This window comes from Corvus moneduloides, chromosome 28 (genome assembly GCF_009650955.1).
Source record: "Corvus moneduloides isolate bCorMon1 chromosome 28, bCorMon1.pri, whole genome shotgun sequence".
Lineage (NCBI taxonomy): Eukaryota > Metazoa > Chordata > Aves > Passeriformes > Corvidae > Corvus > Corvus moneduloides.
In genome coordinates, this window is record NC_045503.1 from 3,017,565 (window position 1) to 3,031,794 (window position 14,230).

General features: G+C 62.5%; 3 protein-coding genes across 4 annotated transcripts; all 3 read left to right on the plus strand.

Annotated features, from left to right (window-relative positions):
• The first annotated feature begins 493 nt into the window (after nucleotides 1-493).
• On the plus strand, nucleotides 494-4,889 carry MADCAM1 (mucosal vascular addressin cell adhesion molecule 1). Its single transcript, XM_032092643.1, has 5 exons — nucleotides 494-2,568; nucleotides 2,807-3,073; nucleotides 3,200-3,511; nucleotides 3,754-4,335; nucleotides 4,501-4,889. The coding sequence occupies exons 1-5, from the start codon at nucleotides 2,517-2,519 to the stop codon at nucleotides 4,611-4,613; spliced, it is 1,326 nt and encodes a 441-aa protein (XP_031948534.1). The 5' UTR covers nucleotides 494-2,516; the 3' UTR covers nucleotides 4,614-4,889.
• A 383-nt stretch (nucleotides 4,890-5,272) lies between these two features.
• TPGS1 (tubulin polyglutamylase complex subunit 1) lies at nucleotides 5,273-6,756 on the plus strand. Of its 2 annotated transcripts, XM_032092989.1 has the most exons (3): nucleotides 5,274-5,613; nucleotides 5,694-6,204; nucleotides 6,468-6,756. In XM_032092989.1, exons 1-3 carry the CDS (start codon nucleotides 5,288-5,290, stop codon nucleotides 6,588-6,590), a joined length of 960 nt encoding a protein of 319 aa, XP_031948880.1. In that variant the 5' UTR covers nucleotides 5,274-5,287; the 3' UTR covers nucleotides 6,591-6,756. The 2 variants fall into 2 exon arrangements, with proteins under 2 accessions (XP_031948879.1, XP_031948880.1); XM_032092988.1 differs by having other exon boundaries at nucleotides 5,273-5,613; nucleotides 5,694-6,560.
• A 648-nt stretch (nucleotides 6,757-7,404) lies between these two features.
• On the plus strand, nucleotides 7,405-12,045 carry CDC34 (cell division cycle 34). Its single transcript, XM_032092990.1, has 5 exons — nucleotides 7,405-7,621; nucleotides 9,864-9,950; nucleotides 10,450-10,547; nucleotides 10,896-11,030; nucleotides 11,146-12,045. The coding sequence occupies exons 1-5, from the start codon at nucleotides 7,445-7,447 to the stop codon at nucleotides 11,354-11,356; spliced, it is 708 nt and encodes a 235-aa protein (XP_031948881.1). The 5' UTR covers nucleotides 7,405-7,444; the 3' UTR covers nucleotides 11,357-12,045.
• The last annotated feature ends 2,185 nt before the right edge of the window (nucleotides 12,046-14,230 follow it).

The following is a 14,230-nucleotide window of genomic DNA, read 5'->3' on the forward strand; positions in this document are numbered from 1 at the left end:
GCCTGCCCCACTGGAGCCTCCTCCTGGACTGGTTTTTAGCAGCCCCGACTCTGTTGTCTTAATTTTCAGACAGGCCTAATTTAGATCTTATCTGACTCATTTAAACACTCTTTGTGGTGGCTGAGGACGGTCCTAAGTGAATAATAGAATCCCAAAAAATATAAACACATCCAGGTCAGCTCTGGGATGGGAACTGACACTTGATGGATGGTATCCTGGAAATACGAGCCATTACACAGCCTGTTGCTTCTGTATGTATTTCCTCTGGACTGGAGCTAGCTTTTGTTTTATTGTTTCCATCTTTAACTGAGAGAAAACCCACAAGCTTTTTCATGTGACATCACTGGAGAACAAAGGGTAGGTGTTGCAGTGCAGGATGTTGTTGACCACCCTTCCCCCTGATGCAGTGGTTCCTGGGGGGGTGGCAGAGCCTTGTCCCTGCTGGTGTCGGTGGTGACAGCCTGGGGCTAGACCCCGACCTGAGGGGCTCGGGGGGTATCCTGTGCTGGAGCCAGCACTCGTCCCTTGGTGGTTTGTGTCTCCACACTGAACTGTTCTGTTTCCTGAGCAACATCTCTGGACAAAGTGTTGCCCGGCACGAGTCCCCGCGCCTGCCCTGCGGGAGGAAGCACAGTTGGCTTCCAGGAAAGGTGTTCAGGCCTCTGAGTCTGGAAAACCATCATTCCCTTCGTTCCTTCAAAGGCTTCCTGTGGGGTGGAAAACAGTCCTGGTGTGTAAGCTTGCTCCTTCCACTCTGTGCACGCAACCTGGTGATGTCCCTCTGCTGAGTCCAGGGCAGCGGGAGCTCCTGTGCTCCTCTGGGATGGGGGGAAGATCTGAATCCATGGAGGAGAGGTCCCAAGCAGGTGGTGGAACGGGTTGTGGTGGGTCACTGCTCAGGAGCTTGGTGAGCGAGAGCTGCCCTGGGGGCTCTGCCACATCACTCTGAGCTGGGCCAAGTCCCCTGACCTGCCCCTGGCTCTGTGGCCAAGCCATTGGAACTGGCCCTTGTGCAGCTGGGCGGTTATCAGGTGTCCTTGACTTCGGTTTCCTCTGTGTTGCCCCCCTCTGCGGGAGGCTGGGGCAGCTCCAGGCACTTCCAAGCCCCAAAACAGAAGAAGTACAGCACAAGGTGCTGGGCTTTCTGGTAACTGCTAATTTCTTGATGTCCAGGAAGGTTCGGGGAAGCTTCTTTTTAAGATAAGGTGGTTCCATAAATGCTCAGCTCTCATTCGGACACTGATCCAGCGGTTTTCTCATCACAGCGATGCCGCAATCAGGGTTGTGATGGGAGCGGGAAGTGAAACCCTGGCACCACATGTGTGTCCTCGAAGTTCCCAGACTCACTGCTGGGAAGAGCCTGGCAGTGTGGGAGCAGCCCTGGCCATGGTTTGTCCCAGGGTTGGGCAGGGGGGCTCTGGCGGCTGCTGGAAAATCCGGGAAGCGGCTCTGTTAACACAGGATGGAAGGAACAAAAACCCCAGCGCCATTAATCACCTGCTTCGGCTGAGTGCGCACATTTGGTGGGGAGTGTTTACAGAGCACTTCCCTTGCTCAGAGGCCTCCTGAACCCTCAGAGAATTAATGGCATGACCTCCTAAAAGGATGCATGGCACACCCAGTGCCCAGAGTAGCCTCTCTGAAGAGTTCCCAGATGGGAAATGTCCAGGTCCTGTGATGACACAGGGTGCAGAGCTGAGCCTGTCCCTCTCTCAGCCCACTGGGACCTTCCCTCAGCCTGGCAGGATGGGATGGGGCAGAATCCGACTCATCTCTCCACGGGGAGCTGGGCTGGAGCGAGGGTGTGATGCCAGACCCGGTGTGAGACCCTGGACCGATGCTGAGGGTCTTGGAGTTGGATAATGCAGGGTGTTCAACACCTTCTCTGTGGTAACACTTTCTCCATCAGTACCACAAGACCAACCCTCACAGGAATATCTGCTTACATCCCTGAAAACACCCTGTTCTAGGTAATCCATGCACTCACCGACAGGGCCGACCACGGGCCCTGGCCCCGCTTTTGGGGCAGGAGCTGACAGAGCCCTTTCCACAGCTCTGTGCCCCCAGCAGCTGTTGGGGTCGTGGAAAGGCTGGCTTGCCGGGGGCTCTGGGGGAGTGATGTAGCCCACAAAAAACAGGGATGGAGCTGAATCTGAGCCACATCCCTGGGTGTAGGTGCCTGTGCAGGGGTGGGGTGGGGTGATGGGGTACCCTTCAGGACAGGGACTTTCCCAGGTTTGGGAGGGCTGCCGGCCTGGCCGTCGTCTGGGTGTTGTGTGAGAGCCAAACTTGGAAGAAAATCAGAAACCTCCCTCTGGAAATACCCCTTGGGCTGGAAGTTGTGGCAGTCCTGAGGCCGGTGCTCGTGGGGGCGGTTCCTACAGGGCTTAAGAAGGGCTGAGGTTGGAGCCGGCAGCCAGAAGGAGACAGCCCCGGCCAGCGGCACCCGCTCTCTGGAAGGGGGGAAGGAAGGAAAGAAAGAAGGGAAAACCAGCCCTGCTGCTGCCCTGTGGGTGATGGAGCCAGCTCCTGTCCTTCTCCTCCTCGGCTCGCTGTGGGGCTGCAGCGGTGAGTGCCACGGGGCCAAGAGCCACCCTAATCGCCCGACCCACTGTGCTGCCCGGCCCTGCTGCTGCTGCTCTCCACACTTCGCCCATGGCACTGTGGCCCCGGGGCTTCCCTGTCACTGAGCCGTGACAGCCACGCTGTCCCCCCGTCGCTGCTGCAGCTCCCTGTCCCAGCGCTCGGAGCTGCGGGGTGCTGGTGATTGTCCCCTCTCCTGACCCTGCACTTTCCTCCTGCCCAGGGCACCCCACTGACAGGCTGGTGGTGACACCGCGGGAGCCGGTGGTGCCGTTTGGGGGCTCGACAGAGCTGAACTGCTCCTTGGCCTGCCCAAGGGGCAAGGTGGAGTGGAGGGGGCTGGACACCGCCCTGGGGACCATCTCCTCCTTCCCCACCCACAGCATCCTGCACATCAGGCACGCCACCGTGGCCACGGAGGGCATGAAGATCTGCCAGGGCAGCTGCCAAGGGCAGCACTACCAGAAAACTGTCACCCTGAAGGTCTACGGTAAGCAACTCCCAGCCCGTCTCTCACCGCCTCCCAGCACAGCCCTGGATCCCCGAGGCAGCCCCTTCCCTCCTGAGCTGTGCTGTGCTGCCAAAAATCACCCTTGATACTGCCACTCCTCTCCAGCCCTCCCAGACACGCTGAGGCTGGAGGCAGCTCCCCAAATCCTGCGCCCAGGACACCCCGCCAACCTGAACTGCTCGGCCGTGCACCTGTATCCCATCACTGGGGTGGCCCTCACCTGGTACCGGGGGCACCAGGTGGTGAAGACAGACTTTGATTTTGAGGAGACCGATGAGGAGCTGTATAACATCGTTTCCATCCTGTCTGTGAATGGGACAGAGGTGGCAGAAGGGGTGGAGTTCAGGTGTGAGGTGACGCTGCATGTCGGGCAGGAGACCTTCACCCAGGTGGCATCTCTGGTGGCAAGCACCAAGGGTGAGTACCAGGAGGGACTGGGGACCCCAACCCGTGTGTACCCTGCCCTGTGCTCCTCGGAATAGCTCTGCCAAGCAGGAGCAGCCCCCATTTCTGCACCACTCCTGAATCTCCCATCCCCATCCCTGCACCCATCCCTGCCTGTGGTGCCCCTTTGCTCAGGCTCACTGTGCTCAAGGGATGGAGGAGCAAAGGGGCTGCAAGTGAGGTCACCTGTGACCCAGGCTGCTGTGTGTTCACAGCTGTGACGGAGCAGCCGGTGGCTATGGTCACCTCCACAGGGAGCCCCAGCACAGCCAGGCCCGTGGCCACCTCAACACTTCCCCCAGGGCTGAGCATCCCTACAAGTGATCCCACCACAGCACAGGAGCCCAACACTGGGACCACCCTGAATCTGGCTGCTGTCACCAACCCCCCCTCCACAGAGCCCGCTGTGCCCCAGGACCTCATTGCAGGCAGCCCCATGGCACCTGTGGCCACCACCACGCTCCGGCACTCTGGCACGATGGGGACAGGGTCATCTGTGGGGACAGGGTCATCTGTGGGGACAGTGCCTGCCTGCAGCCTGCAGATCTGGTCGCTGCCTCCCACCGGGATGCGGGGCAGGGCCCTGCGCATCGAGTGCCACGCGCAGTGTGCCGGGAACGCCACGGTGCGCTGGCTCCGCACCCCCGCAGCCCTCTCAAAGTACCAGGAGGAGTCCACGGGCAGCAGCTCCACGCTGCGGCTAGACCACGCTGAGCCCTGGCACCAGGGCCGCTACCAGTGCGTCCTGCTCGGCCAACGCGCCCAGATGGTCGGCCTGGAGGTGATGGTCGTGGAAGGTGAGTGGTGGCCTGAGGCCCCTGCCCTGCTCTGCCCTCACTGCTTGGGTGGGGCTGCAGCCCCTCGTGTCGGTGCCACAGTTGGTGCTGGGGGGATTTGCTCACCCCTCAGCATTTGCTGCCCTGGGCAGCATCGGCTGCAATTACAGCTCCTTGTGTCTGCAGATTCCTTCAGCTTGAGCCCTGCCATTGCTATGGGGACAGCGGGATCCCTCTTGGGGCTCATCGTGGCCGCTGCCGTGTCTCGACGCCTGTGGAAACGATTCAGATCCCGGTAGCAGCTGTCCTAGGAGTGGGACCAACCGACTGATGGCCCCAGCCCTCCAGCCGTGTCCCTGCTGTCCCCCTGTCTGTCGCTGGCTTCGCCCAGCCCCTGGCCAGCAAGGAGTGGGAGCGGGAGCGGGAGCAGCTGCCTGCGGCCACCGCGGAACACAAAGGCTGGAAGGGCAACGAGCAGAGGCGACACAGGGACGGGGCCAGGGACGCTTCCGGGACTGGATCCCCGCGGGCTGGCACCGAACACTGGGCTGGGCCCGGTGCTTGGGGCTCCCGGCACCAGCTTGTCCGTCACACCAGAAGGTTCTGAGGCAGCCCCGGGGGCAGCGTGGGCTCGGCGGGCGGGTGGGACCGGTGCTCCAATAAAGAGCTGTTTCTGTTCGAGCCCTGAGCAAGAGTCCTTTGGGCCTGGGGGGCCCCGGTCTTGCGGGCCCTCACCGGCCTCAGGACAGCGCACGGTTGCCAAGGGTGGGGCATTTGCCCGCAGTAAACATGGCGGACGCGGCGCCCGCCGCGCTGCCGCTGACAACGCCTCAGCTTTGCCCACACTCAAGATGGCGGCCGCGGCCTCGCCCAATGGCGGCGTTCTCGCGTTGCCTTCCTGCCCACCGATTGGCTGCCAGCGTGCAAGATGGCGGCACGGAAACTTCCGGCCCGGGCGGAAGTGCGCTCCAAGATGGCGGCGTACGAGAAGCGGCGAGCGGCCGCCGCCCCGGTGCCGGCGGGGGGCAGCGGGCTGGCGGAGCCGGGGCGGGCAGCACCGGGGGACGGCGGGCTGGCGGAGAGCAGTGCTGCGGAGTTTCTGCTGCGAGCCGGCGTCACGGCCATGGTGCGGGAGGCGCTGCTCAAGGTGCTGGAGGCGCGGCCCGCCGAGCCCGTGTCCTTCCTGGCCGAGTACTTCGAGCGGCTGGTGCCGGCGGAGGCGGCGGCGGAGCCCCCGGGGCCGCCGCAGCGCCTGGCCCGGGCGCTGTGGTACGTGTGCCTGGCTCATCACTCGCACAGGTGCGGCGGGCGGCGGCGGCGGGGGGCGGCGGGGGCGGGGGGCGAGGCCGCCTCTCTGTGTCTGTGCCCTGTCGCGACAGGACGGCCTTCGACAGCAACGCCGGCGCGGCCTACGAGGTGCTGGGGTGCGGCGGGCGGCGGCGGGCGGCTGGCGTGGACGGGCGGCTCTACAGCGAGCTGCTGCGGCGCATCTGCCAGCGCGGGGCGGCCCCGGCCGAGGCGGCGGCCGAGCTGCTGCGCCGCGTCCGCTGCCGCGACCACGAGGCCGTCCCGTTCGACGTGTTCCGCTACGGCGTCCTCACCTGCTGCGTGCTGCTGGAGTTCGCGGCCAAGGCCGACGCGCTGTTCGCCGTGCTGGGCGCTGGGGACTCGGCGGACACGCGGCTGTGCCAGGCTGTGCTGCGGGCGCTGGAGGACGCGCTGGGCGCCGGGCACGGCTCGCGGCCCGGCCGCTACCTGGAGGCCGGCTCCAGGCTGGGCCCCGACAGGCTGGCACTGGCCATGGACCAGGCACTGCAGGAGAGGAAGCTCGGCTCCTCCATGAGCAGGGAGGAGTTCCTGAAGAAAGCCACCGCCCTGTTCATAGCGAAGGTGAAGCCCGTGGAGTGATGCCGGGTGGGAGCAGTGCTGGCTGCGGCCACTGCCGGCCCTGCGGGGCTCCCATCCAAGCTGGACGGTGAGCACGGGGCATTGGCTGGGCGCTGGCTGGAGAGCCCGGGTCTGCCCAACAAGAGATTCCCAGTTTCCACGCTCCCTGCCCCGTTCTGATGGTGCCCAGCAGCTCTGTGTCCCTGCATGCAGCCTTTCCCAGACATGGCTCCTGTGGCCCAGCTGCATTGGGACGTCCCTTTTAGGTGGTATCCAGGACCGGCATGGAAGCTATGACCTGCGGAGCTGCTTTGGGCAATGAAATGACCCAGAAGGAACAAAGTGTGGGGCTGGGCTGCGGCTGCACATGGACAGCTGGGAAGGGCTGAGGTGGTTTGGGATGTGGAGTGCAGGGTCTGGATGAGAGACATCCCCTTCTCCCGGGACCAGCTGCGTGTCGGGCCGGGGGTTATTTATTTAAACTTGTCTGATCATTATTTATACTGTTCAATTCTTGGTTTGCTGTAAGACATTAAAGCTTTTTATTATTTTTTAGTGGCTAGTTTCTTACCTCCTGGCAGCACGGAGTGCCAGGATGAGCTGCGGCAGTGCCCAGATCCCTGAGGCAAGCTCCGTGCTCAGGGGTCGGTGTTGGCAGCAGGTGCAGGACTATGGAGCACCTGAGTGGAAGAGCCGGTGGGAGGATCCCCGCGGGCTCGGGATGTGGTGTTGGGCGGATGTTCTGCTCCCTGCAGGCAGGACGTGCTGCTGGGCTGGGTGAGGCTGCGGGTGGTGGCTCCTGACGCAGACACAGCTGACGGGATGTGACAAAAAGGGAGGTGCGAGCCGGGGATGCCGGAGGCATCGTTCCTCTGCGGCCGTGCCAGGAGCAGCTTCTGCTCCTGTTCCAGGTGCTGTGTCACACACGTGTGGCACCTGCAGGCTCACCTGGGGCTGCTGTCCGGGCCGGGATTCTGTGTGCTGGAGAGCCCCGGGGCGGCTGCCGCTCGCTGCATTCTCTCGGTGCGACCGGGAGCGCCGGGAGCACCGGCGGGGCCGCCCCGCCCACCGCCTGCCCCGCCCCGCGCTCTGATTGGTCAGAGGCGCTGTGGGGGCGGTGCCCGCGGTGCCCACGCCCCTCACGGGACTACAGCCCCCGCCGTGCCCCGCGCGGCCCCGGTCCCGCCGCCCCCCCGCGCCCCGGAGCGGCCGCTGCGCCCCCCGAGAGCCCCGGTACCCCGGCATGGCGCGGCCCCCCGTGCCCAGCTCGCAGAAGGCGCTGCTGCTGGAGCTGAAGGGGCTGCAGGAGGAGCCCGTGGAGGGGTTCCGGGTGAGGCTGGTGGACGAAGGGGACCTGTACACCTGGGACGTGGCCATCTTCGGCCCCCCGGACACCCACTACGAGGGTGGGTACTTCAAGGTGAGCGGCGGAGGGAGCGGGGAAGCCTCGGGGTGTGGGGGGAGATGAGGCTGGGGGGGTGAAGTCAGAGCAGGTGGTGTCGGGGGATGTGCTGAGTGTTTTGGGAAGGAGTTTCGGAAGGGGTGAGACCCTGTGAAGTGGCTGTGGGCGAGGGAGGGTATCCCGAGTGGAGGTCGTGACAGAGCTGCTCCCGGGCTTGGGGGGCGTGTTGAGGGCCAGGGAGAGCTGGGTCTTTCTCTGGACACCTGGGGGTCCCTGGGGTTTCAGGGTGGTCCTGGGAGGAGGACGGGAGATGGTGCGTAGGTGGCTGCTACCAAACTACCGAGGGTCCCCTTCGTTGTGAGGAACATTCGGCCCCCTCGGGGGCTCTGCCTCAACCACCCCCTGATCTGTGCGTGCAGGACAGCGGGCTCCAGGTTGCTGATGTTCCCTCTCCTGGAGGGGATCCGGGGCATCGCCACCAGACCAGAGGGAAGAGACAAGTGCAGAGATAGCCCAGGGTGGGAGCAGGGAGCTGGGTGGGGAGTGAGTGTCGTGGCTTGGTTTGGGGTTTGAGATGGACGAAGGTGTTTGGCGGCCTGACTGCACAGTCCCCTCCTCGGCAGGATGTGTGTGTGCTCTTCCCAGGTGTTGTGCAAGCCGGGGTAGCTGTTTTCTTCCTGTTTCTCATCCTCCCTTCTCCACTGAGCTCTTGTGTTTTCATCCTGTTGCTGTCAGGGTGGGGATGCACTGGGTGAGTCACCCAGGGTTAGCTGTGTTTGTTTTCCCGGGCTGGCAAAGCTGATGCTTCAGAGCCAGGTTTCATCTCTTCACTGAAGTGGAGTTTTAATTCCCTGTAGCATCTTGGCATGAGACCCTCTGAACTCACACCCTTTCAGCCCCTCATGCTCCTGTTGTGTGCTCGAGAGTTTCCAAACTCGGCACTGAGGGTGCTGGTGAGACTGTGCGTAAGAGGAGAGCAGAGGGGCCGAGTCTTGTCCAGCCTGTGGGGACACCAACCTGTTTGTACACAGCAGGGTGGGGTTGTTGCTGTCCAAGCCCCCTTTGGCATCGCTTTGCCTCAGCCGGTTTTGTTCCGATCCCCTCTGACACAACAAAGGGGATTATTCTGCAATGTTCAGCTGTTTGGCTGGAGCCCAGCATGGGGCTGAGTGTCACTGCCCTGCACTCCACACACACAACACGGCCCCTGCTGCACTTTTCCCTCCTCCCACCCCCTGTCCTGTGCCACGGATCCAGTGTCTGGATTCTCTTGTACATGAACTGAGGGAGCAAGAAACGTTCCGGGAGTTGTCGTGTTGAGTCTTGATCTGGAAGTTTGCTCCCAGGGCCTGGAAACAGTTGAAAGCTGAATCAGTCACTGGGAGGTCGTGCAGGGAGAAGCTGCCCCCGTCCTCTTGGATTCTTGGTGCTGGTGGGTCGGGGCAGCAGCTCTGGGGACTGTGGGATGTTGCTGTAGATCTCTGTGCCACCTCAGGCTTCACTCAGAGATGGACAGTGAGCCCCTCTTTGCCCAATCTGAGCCCCTCGGGTTTGGCGGCCGTGGGAGGAGCCGATGGTGCCTGAGTGTCCCTGCTGGAGCCCTGGGCTGCAGCCTGAGCTTCATGTGATTTTATTTTTAGCCCCCAAGCTGTGCACTGCGGCCAGTTTGGACTGGGTCTCTTCTTAGCAGTGACAGGCTATTTTTAGATTTGATGTGTTAATCAGAGCACCAAACACCTGATGCTTCCTTCCCGTGAGCTCTGAAGGGTAAACAGCCTTTTCTCCAGTGGCACAGCCATGGCCTGTCCCTGACAGCAGCTCTGGGGTTGACCCAGACTCTCTTGCCTGGCTCTGCGTGGTGCTATGAGGTTTGTGCTGGGTTGGCACCAGAGCTCCCACTGGTTCCTCCACATTGGAGAGCACTGGGTTAGCACCAGTGGGCCCTGCAGGACAGGAGGGTATGGGCAGGATGGTGGGCAAGGAGGTGCCGCTGGTCACAGCCCTTTTGCTCACCCCACTCTGTGTGGTGAGAGAGTTCCCATGGGGCCGGTGTCCGTCCTGCCGCTGGGGCCAGCGTCCGTCCTGCCTGCAGGGCTTGTGTCCTGCCCACAGAACTGGCTGGAGCAGAGGCTCTGTCCCAGCAGGAGCCCATCTGGGCTTGGCAGAGGTTCCTTTTTCCCGGAGCTGTCAGAAGCTCTGTGGTTTCCATCCCTTCCTTCTCACAAGCTGGTGTTCTCATCTCCTTATTGTTCCCTTGCAGGCTCGTCTCCGGTTTCCCATCGACTACCCCTACTCTCCTCCTGCCTTCAGGTTCCTAACCAAAATGTGGCACCCCAATATCTACGAGGTGGGTCCCCTGGGACAGCGAGGAGGCTCTTGGACAGGCAGTGGACACGTGTGCCTCTATTGCGATGGCACTGGATGCAAATGCCAGCCTTTGGCACTGGACACTCGGTGCCTTTGGTGATGACTGCCTGGCACAGGGAATGCTGCTAACGAGCTCATGACAGCCCTTTGCTGTCCCAGCACAGGTTCCAGGTCAGCCAGGCTTTCCAGGCCTGATGGCTCCCACGCTTGGGGACATTGTGCCTATGCCAAGAGTGGCTGTGGGGCGAGCGACGTGCCTGGCCCTGGGGCCCACGCCAGGGGCAATGCTGCTGGGTATTGAGCAGCCTGACCTGTATGGTGCTGGCAGTTGTGGGGTGCTTGTCCACTTTTGTGTCCCTCCTATGGGACTGACGGGAGAGCTGGGATTGCATCACCTGGCTTCAGCCAAAGGGAAGAGCGAGCGAGGAGATCCTGGGGCAGCAGCTCCTGAGGATCCTACACTTCTCTTGTGCTTTCAGACGGGTGATGTCTGCATCTCCATCCTCCACCCGCCCGTGGATGACCCGCAGAGCGGGGAGCTGCCATCGGAGCGCTGGAATCCCACCCAGAACGTGCGGTGAGGGCTGGGGGGGCTGCGGGCAGGAGGCTCATCCAAGGGCAGGGATGGGAAGGTGGGAGGACGGGGACAGCCTCCTGCTCCCAAAGTCTGCAGGAGGTGCCAGGGGGCTGTTGAAGGCGCTCAGGCTGTGGGCTTTGCCGAAGAATAGCCAGAGCTTGCGTGGGGATGAGTGTAAGCCTGACAGCCCATGTGCTGCTGTCCCCTGCCTGGCCTGTTCCCCTTTGCTGGGATCTCTCTTGCTGTGGACAGCACAAGGCTCTCCCACGGACAGAAAGGGACTGCTGGCACTGCTGAGGTGCTGCTGACCCTCCTTGGCTCTGACTTGCTCACGTTTATCAATGCCAGAACCATTCTGCTGAGCGTGATCTCGCTGCTGAATGAGCCCAACACGTTTTCCCCAGCCAACGTGGACGCCTCCGTGATGTACCGCAAATGGAAGGAGAGCAAAGGGAAGGACCGGGAGTACACAGACATCATCAGGTGCGTGCTGAGCCTGGGCCTGGCAGCACTGGCTGTGCTGGGATCCTGTGGGACATGGGGTCTGGAGGGCTGTGGTGCAGAGCTCTGTTCTCATCCCCCACTCCTCACCCTCCAGGAAGCAAGTGCTGGGCACCAAGGTGGATGCTGAGCGGGATGGAGTGAAGGTCCCCACCACGCTGGCTGAGTACTGTGTGAAGACCAAGACTCCAGCCCCAGATGAGGGCTCAGACCTCTTTTATGATGACTATTACGAGGATGATGAGATGGAGGAGGAAGCAGAGAGCTGTTATGGTGATGAGGATGACTCTGGCAATGAGGAATCTTGATGGCCCTCTGGCATTGCAAAACTTACTATAAACTGCTGAATTTTACCTCAGCTAGAACAAACTGGTTTGAATTTAGGATCTGTCAGCCCTGAAATTAACTCTCTACCTCGCAGGGAGATTGTTCTGCTGTTGCAAAGGAAATCCCATCGCTCTCTTTGTAGGAAAAGATAACCCCCTATTTTACAAACTTCCTGGGGAGGGTGGGTGGAGAGGGGGAAGCTGTGTTGGGGCATTCACAAAGCTGCAGAAACTGGGATGCTGTGGCTGAGGAGTGGCAACCAGGCCTGGTGTTGGCTGCCCTTTGTTTGGGTATGTTTATCTCCTCTTCAGCCCCATGGGGTAGGGGCAGTTTTGGGGGGCTTTTGGGGGTCGTGAGTGGTTGCTTTGGTGGGGGGCAGCTTGTGAGTGCTGTGTTGTCTCTCAACACCTTTTGAGGTTCACCCTGCAGCCCTCTAGGCTGTCCCTACAGGACCCTTCTGCCTCCCCTGCTCATGATGCTGGCGCTGTGTTCACAGGGAGAAGAGCATCAGGGATGATGTGCCTGGCAGCCACCAGCACTGGGCATGTGGGGATGGTCTGTTTGTGGTTTTTAACTAGCTGGGAGGGATGGGGTCATGCTGAGTATTTCTGCTTCTGGTTTTCTTTGGACACTATTTAATAAAGTTCTTCCAGGGAAGGATTGTGATGCACAGGTGAGGTTCTGCCCGGTCTGTGCCCAGGCTACAAGGTTTTTGTGTCAGATGTGGACCAGCAAGGAGCAGTGGGTGAATGGGCTGGCTGCTCTCCTGGGGCTGCAGGGCAGATGTGGGTCTCACAGCAACCCTCTTTCTACCTTGCAGAGTGGGCAGGATGGTCTGGGCAAGGTTGCCTCTGGCCTGGAGAGCATCTCTGCCCTTCCCAAGCAACATTCAGTGCCTCTGCCCTGGAGCTGTGGCCAACACTCCGTTTCTGCCTGGGCCAAACCCTCCAATGCTGCACAGGAAAGGTGTTTGCCTTCACCTGCCTGGGCAGTGCCTGGCTGTGCTCAGTGGTGGCTCACGGGCGCCCCATGGGCGCCCAGGGCCCTTGCAGCTGCTCTGATCCCACTTGGATGTGCCCTGAGCCCACACACCGGGACTGGCTGGGGCATGTGAGCTCCGGAGGCTGTGGAGAGCTCCCCAGACTGTGGTGAGCTCCCAGCCCGGGGCGCTGCCGGCGCCTTCTCTGGCTGGGATGGGGTGAGCAAGCCCCGCTGCCAGCACCTCGGGGCCAGGGCAGGGACGAGGCCCTGGCAAAGCGCCTCCCTGGGGCTCCTGCCCCCGCTGCACAAAGCTCGTCAGAGGAGTAATGAGCAAAACTTCCCTCGGCTGCTGTCGTGCAAATGGGATCAGGGCTTGAGTGACACCTGCGACTGCACGTGGCGAGGGCATGTGCTTTGTTGCCTTAGGAAATGAGGCTAAAAGGTGAATAGGATTATTGTCGCTTTATTCAGGCCTGGCAAACGGCTTCCAAGGTCACCTGGCCGGCATACAGCAGCAGCAGCAGCCCCCGCTGCTTGCTCACAGCCGACCCCTCTCTCCTTTCCTGTGGGGCTCTGTGCACCCCCAGCAGCCTCCCCCACCCCTATGGGCACGAATCGCCGTGCTCATGTGCCCTCTGCCTTTGCTGGCTCTTTGTGGGCAGTTTCCTCCCCAGTGCTGGATGCTGGAGGCCGCCCAGATCAGGACCAGTTCCTCAGCCTGCGGGTGCCATGGGCACCATACTCCGCCGAATTTCCACACCACAGGAGCCACATTGCAAATCCCCCCCAGGGCAGGGGAAACAGGGCCAGTGGATGGGGTGGGCGGGGCATGGGGAAGAAATGCTCTGGGAGGAGCTGGCAAATCCCCGTGGAGAGCTTGGTGGGGACTGGCGCCTATGGCCCCATTGTTTTGGCTTTTCCTGCCCCCCTGCCCAGCACCCCCGGCCGTGAGTGCTCCTCTGTGCTCCCATGGCTGACTCAGTCAAGAGCTCGCTGCTGGGATGCAGAAGAGTCGGACACAGAGCTGCTGTCCTGCAGAGGCCTCTTTGCCCCAGCCGCCTTGTTGGTTATTGCCTGCCCGGCCCCTTGGGGTTATCAGGCAGTTCCAGATGGGCTGGAGCTGGGACTTGAGGCCCAGCACCCCCTGGCCCCACGGACTCCACGGTCCAGCTGAGAGCCCGGGGCCAGGTGCGTTCCCTGCACCTCGGGGCAGCCCTGACCACGGGCTGTAGGCGCTGTGCCGAGGGCCGGAGGGGGCTGCTGGACAGTGCAGCCGGCCAGGTCCCGGTGCGTGGGTCGGCAGGTTTGTCCTGGCACCGGCCCCGCGGTGTCCGCAGGAACCATTGTCTCTGCCGGACTCCCTGCGCTGAGGAAGCGCTGCCCGGTTTCCTTCCCACACATCCCGCTGTGCGGGGGACCCGTAGGTGGCTCTGACTCACCCCGTGTGCCCCCGGGAGCCTCCGGGAACCTCCGCGTGCCTCTGGCACAGCCGTGCCGGCTCCTGGCCCTGCCTGGGGACCCGCCTGCCCGAGCGCCCACTGGCTCCCCCGTGACTGTGCCCACGCTGCGCCCCGAGCGGCCACATGGCCTGGGGGGCGCGTGGGTTCCGGTGCTCCCCCCCGGTGCGTGTGTGCCCCGGCTCGCCAGGGCCGGACACGTGCAGGCCCGCTCCACTCCCCCTCCGCAGTCTCGGACCCGCCCGGGGCAGCGGCAGGACCGGAGCCAGCCCCGGGACCCCCAGCCCCGCCCCCAACGCGCGTCCCCATTGGCTGCCCCGGCTGGTGGGCGTGGCTACGGCGGGACCGGCCCGAACCGGCTCTGCCCGCGGGGCCCGGAGAGAGGCGAAAGCGCTCCGTGTGATCTTCTCTCTGATT

What these genes read in the sequence shown, in the direction of transcription:
- CDC34 (XM_032092990.1), top strand. Translation starts at nt 7,445, where the DNA reads ATGGCGCGGCCCCCCGTGCCCAGCTCGCAGAAGGCGCTGCTGCTGGAG. An exon ending in ACGAGGGTGGGTACTTCAAG is followed by an intron (nt 7,622 to 9,863) that starts GTGAGCGGCGGA and finishes GTTCCCTTGCAG; the next exon opens with GCTCGTCTCCGGTTTCCCAT. An exon ending in AATCCCACCCAGAACGTGCG is followed by an intron (nt 10,548 to 10,895) that starts GTGAGGGCTGGG and finishes TATCAATGCCAG; the next exon opens with AACCATTCTGCTGAGCGTGA.
- MADCAM1 (XM_032092643.1), top strand. Translation starts at nt 2,517, where the DNA reads ATGGAGCCAGCTCCTGTCCTTCTCCTCCTCGGCTCGCTGTGGGGCTGC. An exon ending in TGTCACCCTGAAGGTCTACG is followed by an intron (nt 3,074 to 3,199) that starts GTAAGCAACTCC and finishes ACTCCTCTCCAG; the next exon opens with CCCTCCCAGACACGCTGAGG. An exon ending in TCTGGTGGCAAGCACCAAGG is followed by an intron (nt 3,512 to 3,753) that starts GTGAGTACCAGG and finishes GTGTGTTCACAG; the next exon opens with CTGTGACGGAGCAGCCGGTG.
- TPGS1 (XM_032092989.1), top strand. Translation starts at nt 5,288, where the DNA reads ATGGCGGCGTACGAGAAGCGGCGAGCGGCCGCCGCCCCGGTGCCGGCG. An exon ending in CTGGCTCATCACTCGCACAG is followed by an intron (nt 5,614 to 5,693) that starts GTGCGGCGGGCG and finishes CTGTCGCGACAG; the next exon opens with GACGGCCTTCGACAGCAACG. An exon ending in CCGCCCTGTTCATAGCGAAG is followed by an intron (nt 6,205 to 6,467) that starts GTGAAGCCCGTG and finishes CGTCCCTTTTAG; the next exon opens with GTGGTATCCAGGACCGGCAT.